This window comes from Schistocerca gregaria, chromosome 5 (genome assembly GCF_023897955.1).
Source record: "Schistocerca gregaria isolate iqSchGreg1 chromosome 5, iqSchGreg1.2, whole genome shotgun sequence".
NCBI classification, from domain to species: Eukaryota; Metazoa; Arthropoda; class Insecta; order Orthoptera; family Acrididae; genus Schistocerca; species Schistocerca gregaria.
Genome location: NC_064924.1, coordinates 157,257,794 through 157,273,033, shown reverse-complemented (window position 1 = coordinate 157,273,033; position 15,240 = coordinate 157,257,794). Strand labels below are relative to the sequence as shown.

At 38.0% G+C, this 15,240-nt stretch overlaps 2 protein-coding genes across 7 annotated transcripts in view; one reads left to right on the top strand and one right to left on the bottom strand.

Annotated features, from left to right (window-relative positions):
• Positions 1–1,260: 1,260 nt before the first annotated feature.
• On the bottom strand, positions 1,261–2,296 carry LOC126272804 (uncharacterized). 4 transcript variants are annotated; one of them, XM_049975976.1, is made up of 4 exons: positions 2,215–2,296; positions 1,915–2,136; positions 1,646–1,695; positions 1,261–1,467 (listed from the first exon to the last, which is right to left on the bottom strand). In XM_049975976.1, the coding sequence occupies exons 1-4, from the start codon at positions 2,287–2,289 to the stop codon at positions 1,449–1,451; spliced, it is 366 nt and encodes a 121-aa protein (XP_049831933.1). In that variant the 5' UTR covers positions 2,290–2,296; the 3' UTR covers positions 1,261–1,448. The 4 variants fall into 4 exon arrangements, 3 of the variants coding, with proteins under 3 accessions (XP_049831933.1, XP_049831934.1, XP_049831932.1); XM_049975977.1 differs by having other exon boundaries at positions 1,915–2,104; positions 2,215–2,295; XR_007549267.1 differs by lacking the exon at positions 2,215–2,296 and having other exon boundaries at positions 1,646–1,756; positions 1,915–2,003.
• Positions 2,297–2,438: 142 nt separating this feature from the next.
• Positions 2,439–15,240, top strand: part of LOC126272803 (histone H3-3-like) — an 80,274-nt gene continuing 67,472 nt past the window's right edge. The window contains exons 1-2 of one of the 3 annotated variants that reach the window (XM_049975971.1): positions 2,439–2,647; positions 14,558–14,804. In XM_049975971.1, the coding sequence (XP_049831928.1) occupies positions 14,568–14,804 (237 nt within the window). In that variant the 5' untranslated portion in view covers positions 2,439–2,647; positions 14,558–14,567. The remainder of the gene's footprint in view (positions 2,648–14,557; positions 14,805–15,240) is intronic. The other 2 variants (XM_049975974.1, XM_049975973.1) reach the window with 2 other exon arrangements.

The following is a 15,240-nucleotide window of genomic DNA, read 5'->3' as shown; positions in this document are numbered from 1 at the left end:
CTTTCATATCAACAGCCTCAAAATGCATATTCTATACCTCGGGCTATGTTACAGGTCAGTGTCACACTGGTCCTGTACTGTTCTTGATATACATTAATGACTTACCATTCCATATTGATGAAGATGCAAAGTTAGTTCTTTTTGCTGATGATACTAGCATAGTAATAACATCCAAAAACCAAGAACTAAGTGATGTAATTGTAAATGATCTTTTTCACAAAATTATTAAGTGGTTCTCAGCAAATGGATTCTCTTTAAATTTTGATAAAACACAGTATATACAGTTCCATACAGTAAGTGGCACGACTCCAGTAATAAATATAGACTTTGAACAGAAGTCTGTAGCTAAGGTAGAATTTTCAAAATTTTTAGGTGTGTCCATTGATGAGAGGTTAAACTGGAAGCAACACATTGATTGTCTGCTGAAACGTCTGAGTTCGGCTACGTATGCTATTAGGGTTATTGCAAATTTTGGTGATAAGAATCTCAGTAAATTAGCTTACTATGCCTACTTTCATTCATTGCTTTCGTATGGTATCATATTCTGGGGTAATTCATCGTTGAGTAGAAAAGTATTCATTGCTCAAAAACGTGTAATCAGAATAATTACTGGAGCCCACCCACGGTCATCTTGCAGACCTCTATTTAAGGATCTAGGGATCCTCACAGTATATATATTCACTTATGAAATTTGTTGTTAACAATCCAGCCCAGTTCAAAAGTAATAGCAGTGTGCATAGCTATAACACCAGGAGAAATGATGATCTTCACTATGCAGGGTTAAATCTGACTTTGGCACAGAAGGGGGTAAATTATGCTGCCACAAAAGTCTTTGGTCACCTACTAAACAGCATCAAAAGCCTGACAGTCAACCAACATTTAAAAATAAATTAAAAGAATTTCTAGATGACAACTCCTACTCATTGGCTGAATTTTTAGATATAAATTAAGGGAGGGAAAAAAACTAACTTAAGCATTAGTGTCATGCAATATTTTGTGTAATGTAATATCTTGTACAGACATCTTTCATTAACCTGACACGTTCCACATCATTACGAAGTGTCGTATTCATGATCTATGGAAGAAGTATTAATCTAATCTAATCTAAACCAAGATTGTGTGTGTGTGTGGGGGGGGGGGGGGGGGGGCGGCGGCATGTCACTCTTCAACTAGTGTTTACCAGTAAATATATGGCCGAAAATTATGGGTATAGTACGGCTTAAACATGTGGAAAATAAGATTTTCATTATTCAATCACTGTATTTAACATTTATTATTCCTTTAAAATAGCATAACAACTTCAATAAAACACAGTTTAATCACTCATCTGCACACGTATTTCACAATTATGTCACTTATAAACTGCAAATCCTCTAAGAGCTGTCTTGAATCTTCACGAGTCTCTCTCAATAGCCTTGATGTGGATAGATACGTACAGCAACCAGTAATCAAGAGTCAGAACTGTGTCTGCAAAATCACAAGGATTATTAAACAAATTTTGCTGTCACTAATTACAAGCAATATAATTGACAGAGTAGATTGCTAATATTTGCTGTAATGAAAGCCTCTCAATGGGGTATATTTCACATTTGCAAGAACGATCTCACTGAAGTAATTAAGTCCATCGAAACACTTAGAAACTAACCTCTCGTCTGACGAAAACGGTCTAAAGACGCAGTGGCAATTTCTCCAGATCTGTTGACAAAGATGTTTTGAGGTATCAATTTACTGAGTGACTGAAATGTAGTTCGGGTATCTGTGAACATAACAATATGTTAGAATTCATTTTCTAAACCCGAACTATTACGCTACTGTATGGCTACTTACATATTAATTACACTATTAATATTTTCACAGTTGTTTCTTTAATACATAATCAAAGCCAACGGAATAATAAACGTAAAACTTACTTACCAATGACAGATTTGTTGAGATGCAATTTTCTGTGTGAGCAGCTGTAGCTTTTTCATACGGTGGTAAGTCGCAGAAATCGCAGTAGTAGCAAGAATCACAGAAGTAGCAGAAGTCACAGAAATCGCGGAAGTAGCAGAAATAGCAGTGGCGGAGGGATACGCAACCTACGTTCTTTAACTGCGACTCTGAACTGCGGCAAATCTCAGTTAAGAATAGCAGACACTGAAAAGTAGCATTCACAGAAATCACTGATAGCGGAAAATCGCAGTTTAGCCCATCACTACAGTGCAGTGCACTCACCAGGACACGTGGTCCACAAGATAATGCTTCTGCAACACTTCCATCTGAAGATGACCTGCAGTGGCTCGAAAACATGTTCGTGGTTGAATAAATCGTAAAAAAAAGCGACTGGTTACTAATTTATTACAAAATAAACGCCAGTTTAAATCACAATCGCAGTTCTCCTTCCACAATGGATATAATACTATCTCTTCGATATATATTGATTTTACGATATCGATATATCGTCTAAAGAACAAATTCAGCGGTTGCGATTTGAATTACAATTGTTACCTACTTGCTATTACACTTGACAATTCGCAAGATACAATTGTGTTGTTTAGTGCATGTGGCATTGTGATGTGTGTTTTTGGAGGATTTGTTAATGTTGTTGGATATTGAATGGATACTTTGGCAACAACGAATGAACACGGGATACGTGTTGTGCATGAAGGTACGATGTTTGCTTTTAAATATTAAAGTTCATTTTTTGTGTTGTGACTTTTATATTTATTGCCCACTTCTTAAAGGGATCATGAAATAATTGGTCTTTTGAAATTATTTGTGACTTCTAATTCGTCAGTAATTATCATTCTTAGAGTCTAAAATCTCGATGTGTTTCATGACTTGTATTATTGTTCTGCTCCACGTAATGTTTGGAAATTAATTTGTGAAACAAATGGTATTAAGTCACGTTATGCAGGGGATGAGGATGTTAGTTAATGAGCTGTATTAACTCGGTCGTGTAAAATTGTAGTATGCAGCTCATATATACCTAAGAGCAGTGACAAACCAAGTAACAATTGTAACCAGAAAAAAAATGTAAGACCATTAAAGTAAGTTATTCTTATCATGTCTATAGAAAATATTTCTCGTATTAACATTTTTCTCTATTCTGATTTGATAGAAATAAAATTGGCTATTTCTCGAACTTGTGAAATGATGGTGTATGAAAGTTGTCGAATTAATGGGAGGATCTGTTGCAAAGGAACTTTTTGACTATGTGAATGAAGTGGTGTGTAGTTTGTGACACCCCAGAAGAAAACATGATAGGATGAACTGAAGAATTTTCTGGATTGCATTGTAAAAATACGCTGTTTAGTTCTCTTATTGTTAGTTAATGTATTACGTCAGATGGCACATCATCATTATGCCACTGAACGAAGTACAATCTGGTCTCTGAAGGTTCAGCTAACCCCAATAAGCTGTTTCCATAAACTCGGAGGTGTGTCGTGATGAATTATAGTGACCTGTGTACCACAATCAATTGTAAATGGTTTTAGCGCTATAATAAATACTGTCTGTGCACATAGCTGTAGGTTACTTGATAATTATATAGATTAGGATTAACTGGTCTTGAGACAAAACGGCCTTGTGAAACAGACTAAAATGGATCCTGTATGAGTAGTTTATTTTTTTTTTTTTTTTTTTTTTTGCGGAGACCAGGAGAGAAGTTCTCAAATGGGTTTTTGTTGATAAGTGAATAAATTATGGATCAGTTACTGTATTGTGCTAAGACTATTGATTAGGTTCATGGAAAGCTTTGCCTACAGTCAGCAAGTATTTGAAGTCGAAGAAAAAGTTCCACAAAACATGTGACAGTTCATAATGTCTAAAAACTACAGATGTATCGGCTCCCTCCCCCCCCCCCCCCCCCCACACACACACACATACACACACATACACACTACCAGTGGCAGTTGCTGTCTCTTTCAGTTAAATATTTAATTTCCAATTGGAACACTTAAAAGGCTTTTGTTTCTGTCTGTCCAGAAGTTTGCTAGAAGCATGAGCTAGCCACAGTTTGTGGATGTACAGGATTTATGCTAGACCATCTTTGAACTAAGATTCACTCCAGCAACTGAACTTTTCTTGTGAGGAATTATACATTGTTCAGTTATTACTGTCTGGCCTGTAATTCCTGTATTAATGGGGCATTTCACAATGTATTTTTCATTATACATTTGACATTTAACTTACCATTGCTCCTGCCATTTAACAGTTACGTATCTTTTAATTTCTAAATTATTATAACAACTAATACAGTTAGCATAACCACAAATGGTGAACTAAAATTTATTTTTCCATATAAAGTAAATTGTTATACATTTGGTAGACATGTGGCAGAGAAGAGGCATGGGAAAAATCTGTTTTGCTGATTTGAGAAAGTTTTCTTACAGTTTGGTATAGAATATTTGCCTGGTAGCCAGAACCTTTCATTATGATTCTGTATTTATGCTACTTCTTATATATTATTATAGATGTTAGTGCACATTAAGCATGTGACCCTTTTTCCATGAGAAACTTTATTCCCATAGAGCTTAAAAATGATTGAAATATATCTCAAGAATGCTATAAAATAACAGTGAAGGCTTATTTATTCTATGAACTTATTGTGCAAACCCATTATGATACCGATGCTTCACAAAAAGATGTGGGAACGTGGCCACATTCATAAAAGAGTGCATTTATCAACACATTAAATATCAAATAAAACAACACTGTACTTTAATTACTTAACATGTATTGTACCCAGAAAACCCAACATCCCTCCTGCCAAGTGATGGTTCTGCTAACACACACACACACACACACACACACACACACTATTGTCGATACTGTCGGATAGAACATATTGTACTTGTCATCTAGTCACACAAAGGTGTTTCTCTCCATAAAATTAGTTTCCTTCATCTCATCATCTACATTCGACGTAAGGAAAGAGAGATCATTTATGCCTATATTAGACAGTATTGATTATGTCTGGTATTGTGGATATAGAAAACTTCACTTGCATTACAGACACTATGTACAGTGTTATCAGATTTGTCTTTGAAGTGTGAGACATGGTCCCTAGATTTAGCCAGTATTATAGAGGTAAGAATCGGTTTGTCACATTCCCAACATAATGAAATTTACACTTCACATTTCAGAAACAAACAAAATAGATGAGAATTGTTTAAGTAGACTCAGTTGATGATGTTATAAGTTCTCAATACAGAAGGAACTTTTTTAAAGCTTCAACACAGAAAAATTAGCATAAACTGTTGAGAAAAAAAATATGTGTCTATAATAGCATGTCGAAACATTGTTGGTAGCCATTTTGAATGATTGGAGCGATGTTGCCAGATTTGATTCATGAATGCTAGGTTACAATGCGAAATGGAAGCTTAATTAATTATGTTTGTTCTGTAGACCGTTTTTTGCTGATATGCTGGCAGCATTTCTGATATTAACTGGTGATAGGGGAAGTCAACTTCTTGTAGCCGTAATAGTAGTATTTCATAAAGTAGCAACAGTGGAATAGCCACAGAGCCCTCAGTTGATTCCTGTTGTGTACTAAAACAGGAAGAAAGTCATAAGAGGCAGTTAGTAAACTTTGTTAGTATCATGACTGCTGAGGATTTTTGAGAATTTGCTGTTACACTATGTGATTGAAAGTATCCAGTAACCTGGCTGAAAATGACATAAAAGTTTGCGGCGCCCTCCATGGGTAATGCTGGAATTCAGTATGGTGTTGGCACACCCACTGTTAGCCTTGATGACAGCTTCCACTCTCGCAGGCATATGTTCATTCAGGGGCTGGAAGGTTTCTTGGGTAATGGTAGTCCATTCTTCATGGAGTGCTGCACTGAGGAGAGGTATCAATGTCGGTCGGTGAGGCCTGACACGAAATTGGCATTCCCAATCATCCCAGAGGTTTTCTATGGGATTAAGGTCAGGATTCTGTGCAGGCCAGTCCATTACAGTGATGTTATGGTTGTGTAACCACTATGCCACAGGCCGTGCATTAACAGGTTCTCGATTGTGTTGAAAGCTGCAGTTGCCATCACCAATTGCTCTTCAATAGTGGAAAGCAAGAAGGTGCTTAAAACACCAATGTAGGCCTGTGCTGTGATGTTGTTTGTTGTTGTGGTCTTCAGTCCTGAGACTGGTTTGATGCAGCTCTCCATGCTACTCTATCCTGTGCTAGCTTCTTCACCTCCCAGTACCTTCTGCAACCTACATCCTTCTGAATCTGCTTTGTGTAGTCATCTCTTGGTCTCCCTCTACGATTTTTACCCTCCACACTGCCCTCCAATACTAAATTGGTGATCCCTTGATGCCTCAGAACATGTCCTACCAACCGATCCCTTCTTCTGGTCAAGTTGTGCCACAAACTTCTCTTCACCCCAATCCTATTCAATACTTCCTCATTAGCTATGTGATCTACCCATCTAATCTTCAGCATTCTTTTGTAGCACCACATTTCGAAAGCTTCTATTCTCTTCTTGTCCAAACTATTTATCGTCCATGTTTCACTTCCATACATGGCTACTCTCCATACAAATACTTTCAGAAATGACTTCCTGACACTTAAATCTATACTCAATGTTAACAAATTTCTCTTCTTCAGAAGCGCTTTCCTTGCCATTGCCAGTCTACATTTTATATCCTCTCTACTTCGACCATCATCAGTTATTTTGCTCCCCAAATAGAAAAACTTCTTTACTACTTTAAGTGTCTCATTTCCTAATTTAATTCCCTCAGCATCACCCGACTTAATTCTACTACATTCCATTATCCTTTTTTTGCTTTTGTTGACATTCATCTTATATCCTTTTTTCAAGACACTATCCATTCCGTTCAACTGCTCTTCCAAGTCCTTTGCTGTCTCTGACAGAATTACAATGAAACTACATCATGGATATGGCCAATGACTACTTAAATGGTTGGCAATTTAAAACAAGAACTCTGAAAAAGTAAACATGAACACCAATAGATTTGTCAAAGCACATGATGTTTTAGCTAGCTGGCTGTGAATGTTAAAAATGTGCAATTAAACCCTCATGCAAATTACTAGTCTTGAGTCCCCCTTGTCTTGGTGATGATATTAATGGCTCATTGTAACCACTCTTAAACGGTGCAAGTGCAGGAGATGTCTCTAATAGTGGCTTTAAATTCTGAGTCCAGCTGTACTTGGCTCTAAGTTGGAGACATCTGTATCTCCCACAAATAATTCTTCGGTGTCCCAAAAGCAAGCATACCCTCTGATGTCCCTGTAGCAAGCAATTGTTTTCTGACTTTACTGTACTAAACTCAGCTGGTTCTGCCGGTATAAGAATGTTGCTAGTTGCAGCAGATCTTGTGAATTTTGAGCAGTAGTAATTTTATAATAAAGTTTAGCAAATTCTACTCTCACGGGTTTCTCATAGTTGGCCAATAATGGTATGGCACAGGACAGCAAGCAGAGAATCATTCCCACTACATGACAGATTTTGAACCCCAGCCAACAAACTACCTTGCACGTGCAGACACCTGGGAAAATGTGCCTTCTACTGAGATAAATACTGGAAAAAATAACAGACACCCGTTCTCTGGTATAACGAACATTCCTGTGTGGTGCGGCTGCAACCAGTGGCTGGTCCCATGGTCTTAAGTTCGAGTTTTTCCCTGGATTTGAGATCCTTTCTCAGCAAACAGGATTCCTTCTAGCCAGTGGTGGCTCTTCCTATAGGACTTCTGGACGGCGACCCTCCATTAATTTTATTTATGGGAAACGTTGCAGTATGCATGCATCGTGAATCAAAAATAGACTTGTTTAACTTTCTTGTATGACCAGCCCTTACGTGCCAAAGATAAGTGTTTTTAGAATGAGTCGACTACCAGCTAGTGTAAGTATAAGATCAATGTTTTTTAGAAAGGGTTGACTTGAATTCTCAGAAAACTGTCCCAGCAGTTTAAAGGTGGACAATAGACATTTGGAAAAGTGTTAGGGTATTGGGAGTAGGGTGGAGGGCAGTGTGGTGATGTTACAACTGCTTAGGGGGGGTGTCCATTTTAATCTGGTGAAGTATATGAGTAGTGTTGCAATTGTAGTACTGGTACTGTTGTTTTGTTGTGAATCAGACTGTTTGAAAGTGCGACCTAGTGATTCAACTGATGTGCTACTTTCTTGTTTTGAATGAATGGTGTAAACAGAATAGTGTGAACTATTGGCAATGAATATCTTACTTTTGGGAAAAAGTTTGTGTGTGTGTGTGTGTGTGTGTGTGTGTGTGTGTGAGGTGGAGGTGGAGGGGGCTGGTGTCAGGTACCCCTGTGGTGGTGGTGGTGGTGGTGGTGGTGGTGGCAGCCTTCTGTCAAAGCAGCTATAGCACTATTGATGCCCAAGATGTCACCTTCCTGTGCATGCTGAGGAGTGGGTGCTTGTCGGTTTGGGGGCTCTGAGCACTGGCTTTTGCTCATGGTGGGCAGTGCCTATAGTGGAGCCCTCATTTGGAGAAGATAGTGGATATCTGGCATTATGAAAAGACTGATGTTATCAGTTAGTGGCCACCAGGCTTTGGCAGTCCCTTCAGACTGACCTCAATTCAGTACAGATTGTTATAATCCCAGGAACTTACCCTCCTGGGTTTCATTGTGGGCGGAAAGCTGATTTGTCCTTTCTGCTAAGCCAGTGTTGTGTGTGGAGGATATTGAAAACATATTTCCATTTAGTGAGTGACAAGGGCAGCAACTCCAAACCATTTCAGGGTGTCGCTCCCTTGCAAACGTATTTTTTATGTACCAGTTACTGTAACATCCCACAAGGACCTAAATATACTGCAGGGCTTAATTTTTCATTGGGTCCTAACACTGCATACATAACTACATATACACACAATTGGAGAAGGAAGGAACCCCATTTTTTATGTATTTATTCATGTGCCCTGTTGAAAATGTTCAGTATTTAGCTGGATCCCCTTCATATGTTGCCTACATCAAGGCCTGCCAGATAATGAGCTTGACACCAGGGTATTCATTCTTACTTAAGAGACAAATTCACTTCCAGATTTGCTACAGTAATGTAAAACTCTATTTCTTTGATGCAATGCTTTTAAATGTCAGCATTTTGGTCATATGTCTCCCTGGCATACATATGATCCATTTTGTGGAGACTGGCTGGTCACTTTGTGAAAGTTCACCATCTGCACTACCACCTGTCTTTGTCAAATGCAAGAATGACCACTTACTGTGATTGCCAGACTGTGCTACTATAATTAAAAAACACAAAATGCAGTGACTGAAGGTCTCTAATCACCTCATATTTTGAACATTGGAAAAAATACAATCACTTATATCCTGTTTCCATGGAGTTGGGTTCTGCCACTATTGTGATAAAGTTATCAGCAGTACCTGGTGTATTTACTCCTCTACATTGATCTCTGGTTGCAAGAATAAATTAGACCAGGAGGGTGATAGGCCTTTTCTCTTGTGGTTCCTACAGTGCTATCTTCGGGAACCACTCCTCCCCTCCCCCCACCTGGCTTTAGAAACAGCACCCTCCTCCACCATATAACAGTGACAGAGCTCCCTTTTGGGAAGCCTCTTTTTGGAAACCTACAGACCAGCCACCCGAGATTTGATGCCAAACAGTGGCTGAAGCATTGACTGACTGAGGGTCACAGGGCTGTGCACTCCTCAACCACTAAAACCAGTGACAGAGGAAAAGAAGAAATATTTGGAGAAGGCTATTCTATTGACTCGTGAAGCACTAGGTCTCCCCATACCATCAGACTCTGGACTGACATTCGCTGATGTTAATTCCGCTTCAGTGACAGTGATTCTGGGGTCTGACCTACCCTCACAGCCCATTCATACCTAACTAGGACTCCTTTAAAAGAATAATTTAATTAATCTGCACTGGATATTACTGTGATCTTCCAGAACTGCAAATAATTTCTTCCTGTTTGCTGCCTGTGTTGCTCCCCAAGATACACATTTCACTGATGATTATTCTCCATCTCTTCAAGGTTACTTTGAATCTTTCTTTCAGAACCATTGTGGTCCTGAGAGAGCATGTGGAAGTGTCTAGACACTGATCTGTACAGATGTTGTCAATGAGTGTATTCCTCTACATACCACATAGCAATAGCAGTGCAAGTATGAACAACCCCAATGATCACCATTTGTAATGCTTGTTTATCCACAGACTGGGCAATTCCTTACTTGAGATGTCCACTTTAATCAAACAACTACTCTGCTCTCCTCCCAGCCTGTCTATTTCGTTGCACCACCACCTGTGTGGAAGTACATCGCATTGTACCTTCCCTTGATTCATTTGCCACATTTATATATATTTTTTCTTTTATCAGTTAAATTCAGCATCTCCTGTGTGAGCGAGCAATTTCTACTAGGCCTTGTCATTTTACTTATTAGATCTTCTGCTGTCTTCACAATATCATCTCTTAGAGCTACCAGTTCATCTTGTATTCACTTCCAGTGTTTCAATCAAACGTTGCCTAATGCTCCCTCTGAAACTCTCAATAATCTCGGGTTCTTTCAACTTATCTAGGTTCCATCGAGTTAATTTCCTATATTTTGCTGTTTTTAAGTTAACTTGCAGTTTGTAAACAATAAATTATGGTCCACATCGGCCCTTGGAAAAGACTTTCAGTTTAAAATGTTTGTTTGAAATCTCTGCCTTGTCATTTTATAAACAATTTGCTACCTTCCAGTGTCACCAGGTCCCTTCCACATATATAACCTTCTTTCACGATTCTTAAACTAAGTGTTAGCAACACGATAGGTCCATCAAAAAATTGCTATGCTGCAGCCGTGATTTCAAAATTCTTTACAGTTGCTAACACTTCCTCAAGAGCAGTATTTACTAGTTTGTGTCTGCACATTCTACTTTATTGAGCGCATACGTATTTATTAAATGTCACACTCATTTATCAAAGAATTGTTTAGAAGTCACATTTTTGCACTTGAATAGACATTCACACATCAGACCTTTGATATCAACTGCCTTTGAAACATATGACTGATTTGATTCCTTGTGACAATGAAAGGTTGGAAAATGGGCAGCTATAATATGAGTTTGAAATTTCTAATACAAAGAGAGCACACAATCAATTTCCAGTAATTCTGTTTCATTTCCTTAGAAACCATGTGACATGTGGGTTATTAGCAGTCAGAAAGGGTCACTGCTGAGCAACATTGATGATATTACTAGCCTGAAAGTGAAACTGCAGGCATTTTCAGTATGAGACCCAATTCTAATTTTTCAGATGAAGTTGTTTGAATGGTGTAGGCAGTTGCTGTGCTGACATGATGAGCCTCTCTACAATGGGCAGCTGTTGTGCAACATGCTTCACTTTGTGTTCCAGGGTGGCTCATAGTTGAAGCATACTGCTGTGCTCACTGCAGTGTTAGAAGCTGCAGCTGTTGCTGCCACAGTTTCAGGAATTCCAGATCCATGTTAACTAAAGCTTGGTATTCTGCTCAGCCATGTGCACCAAGTTAGTCCTCTTCGCCAATGTAATTTCTGCTTTTGGTGTAGCAAATGTGATTTATTGCACTGCTTGTCACACAACAAAAATGCACCAATAGTTAGTAAAACCAGTCTTTGCACTTTCATCCTATGTTTTTTTTTGTTTTTACAGTCTTTGATCACAATATTAATTCTTTAGACGATGACTGGTTTCAGTCTGTGATGACCATCCTCAGATCTGCAATACACAAATACATACACCTAGTGAGCAGTGTGTCTTTCAACATAATACAGCAATACATATCACAATATACTTTCATACAACCAGGGAAATGCATAGATAAAATCCGGTAAAACGTACCTTTTTTATACCATGTCCTAAAGTGAAAAGGCTGTAATGGCATTGTCAAAACATGTAAATATAATCAGCACAGCATCGTCACATATATCTAAAATAAGGTTAGAATAGGCCACATTATTGCAACTAGCTACTGAAGTACAGTAGCTACTAGAAATATGTTTTCCTACATTCTCCCTAGACTTCGCTACTGTGGGCTTAGATGTAGTCATCATTTATGCAACAAAAAAAAAAAAAAAAAAAAAAAAAAACACAATCTGATACAAACACATAAGGTAAAATACATGTAGCAGACTTTTAAAATTGATAACTATCATGGAAACCAATTGTGATACATTAAAAGACGAATAAAGTTAGCCATGTAAAATTATTAAACGGAAATATATGAAGAGAACAGGACTGATCCTTTTTTTATGGTGACTGTATGGTCAACAATTAATATACATAATACATTGCCTTAGCAACCTATAAATTGCCTGTATGACAGCTGAAAAAAGGACAGATCAATGATCAGCATCCTCTGTTGGGCCGGCCACCGGGCTGTTATGTAGGCGTGCACCGATTTTAAGAACTTAACCACTAGAGGGCTTTACATACAATGTGAAATGCCTCCCACAGAAAACTTTTAGACAACATATTAACAGTCAATAAATAAAATTATTTAGTCTGGCTATACATTCCATGAATAGGTAGGACATAATCAGTTACAGGATTAGAGCGACTTATGTATGGAAGTAAGGCAAATGCGTACTGTTCTCAACGTGAATCATCAAGTAAGGCTAGGTATAAATACGTGAGGCATCATTTTGTTATTTAGTATGTTATCAAACAAAGCAAAGTAGGCGTTGGGCACAAAATCGCTCTGTCCTTTGAGGACCCTAGTGGGCTCATGCTTTTTGGCTTTGTAAATCTCCAAGTCGAGAGCGCAACCCTTCTCTGCCCTATGTAGAATACGCAAATAACTCTCAACATTGCCAATAGTGTGGCTGGTTTCTACCCATTGCATTCCGAATGCAGTTTTGTTATGTGCCTGCAAATGCCCCCTGAATCTAATTTTGAAAGAATGGCCAGTCTGACCAAATTAAAATTTGTCACAATTACTACAAACGATATTGTAAACCCCAGAACCGTCAAATTTATCAGAAACTTTACTCAAACTATGTTTTACACGGAGTTTCAGAGTGTTGTTAACTTGAAAACCCCATCCAACCTTACATTTATTCAAACACTTTTCTGTTTGTTGGTGCATTTTTCTGTAAAATTTCATTGGAATAGCTTTCAGGTTTTCTTTATTCTTTCTTTTTTTCTAGATGATTATGGGTCTATCCTATTGTATGGATGCATAACATCTTTAGCTGAGAAACCGTTGGCTACTGCAATTTGCCTTAATATACTAAGTTCTTGGCGGATTTCATCGTCGGCCAATGGTAATCTAAAAAGTCGGTGGATCATAGAGGTGAAAAAGGTCCTTTTATGAGAGAAGAGTCGCGCTTTCGACTTGTTGGAGATTTACAAAGCCAAAAAACATGTGCCCACTAGGTTACTCAATGGACAAAGTGATTTTGTGGCCAATGCCTACTTTGCGTTGTTTGATAACGTGCTATGATAACTAAATAATGCCTCACGTATTTATACCTAGCCTTACTTGATGATTCAGGTACTTGCTTCCGTACATTAGTCGCTCTAATCCTGTAACTGATTATGTCCTATCTATTCATGGAATGTATAGCCAGACCATATAATTTTATTTATTGACTGTTAATACATTGTCTAATTGTTTTCTGTGGGAGACATATCACATTGTATGTAAAGCCCTCTAGTGGTTAGGTTCTTAAGATCAGTGCACGCCTATGTAACAGCATGGCGGCTGACCCAACAGAGGACCTGTCCTTTTGTCAGTTGTCATATAGACATTTTAGCGTTCACAGGCAATTTATAGGTTGCTACAGGCAATGTATTATGTATATTAATTGCTGACCATATATTCACCATTCTCTTCATATATTCCGTTTAATAATTTCATATGAGTAACTGTATTAATCTTTTACTGTATCAAACTTGGTTTCCGTGATAGTTACCAATTTTAAAAGTCTGCTACATGTATTTTACATTATGTGTTTGTATCAGATTATGTTTTTTTGCATAAATTATGACTACATCTTAGCCCACAGTAGCTACATCTAGGAAGAATGTAGGCAAACAAATTTCTGGTAGCTACTGTACTTCAGTAGCCAGTTGCAATAATGTGGCCTATTCTAGACCTTATTTTAGACAATGCCATTATGGCCTTCTTACTTTAGGACATTGTGTAAAAAAGGTATATATACGTCTGATCCTCTATACCTATCTCACTGGGGGCATTCATTGTGAATATAATTATATTTAAGTTTATTACTAGTACCATAAACAAGATGCAAATCCTGATTTTTAAACGGTTTAGCTAAATCATAAGAAATGCATTGCTGTAAACGACATGTACAGTCCTGCAATCTTTTTAAGCTGTATAATGAAAAACTTCAGTAGTAGACCATAGAGGTCTTCCTGTCTCATGGTTTTCAAGGACCAGACTTGTGAGGATCCTGTTCGTGGGGAACCAGCAGTTTAGCAGTGATACAGTTGAAGGGCTCTGTAATATTGGAAAACAGATCTAGGGAGCATTTACTCAGCAGCTGCAGAGTAAAATTCCGCAAGCAGAAATCTGATGATCATTATTTTTAGTTAGTTTATTGCATGTTACACATTTCATTTACTTAATCATATGTTTTCAGGCCTACAAAGATGGTAAGAAGGAAACCTGAACCAAGTAGAGGTGGTCCATATGGCGCTAGCACCAGTTCACCACAGAGTACCCTTAAAAGAGGAGTAATAACACGTAGTCGGCACCAATACATTCCTCAAAGAGAAGTAGAGGCACACGACCAGCCCCACAGCGATCCTGAGAATGACGTACAAACACCTGAAAAACGGTTCTCCAGAAGCAGCCTCTTGCTGCAGGGTTCAGAAAGTTCAACTCGTGTAAGCATAACTTACGTTTTTGTTTTGTAAAATAGTTGTGTATACTTTAAGGCTGCAACGTCAGACTTGACTCTTCTTAGAAGTGCAACTTATAACATGCTCTGGGAAGAATGTGTGTTGGTAGACTATTAATTTTTAAAGCAAGCAGTAGACCCGTAATCTGATGCGGGTTGTGGACTTTGGTATCATTGGTGCTACTGAAATGACTTCTTAAATGAGCAATTTTGATAGTAAAGATTTTTGTGCTACCTACAACAGCTCTGTGCTATCAGATGCTGGTATGTTAGAGGAAGTCTAACAATTCAAAGAATATGCATGAAGTGTGAACTAAATCCCTTATTTGACATTGATAAATATTACTTTTCCCAATCCTGTAACATTGTAGCCTACTGAAACAAATGGATTTCTTTTGCTCTGTCCGTTATGCATTCATTTT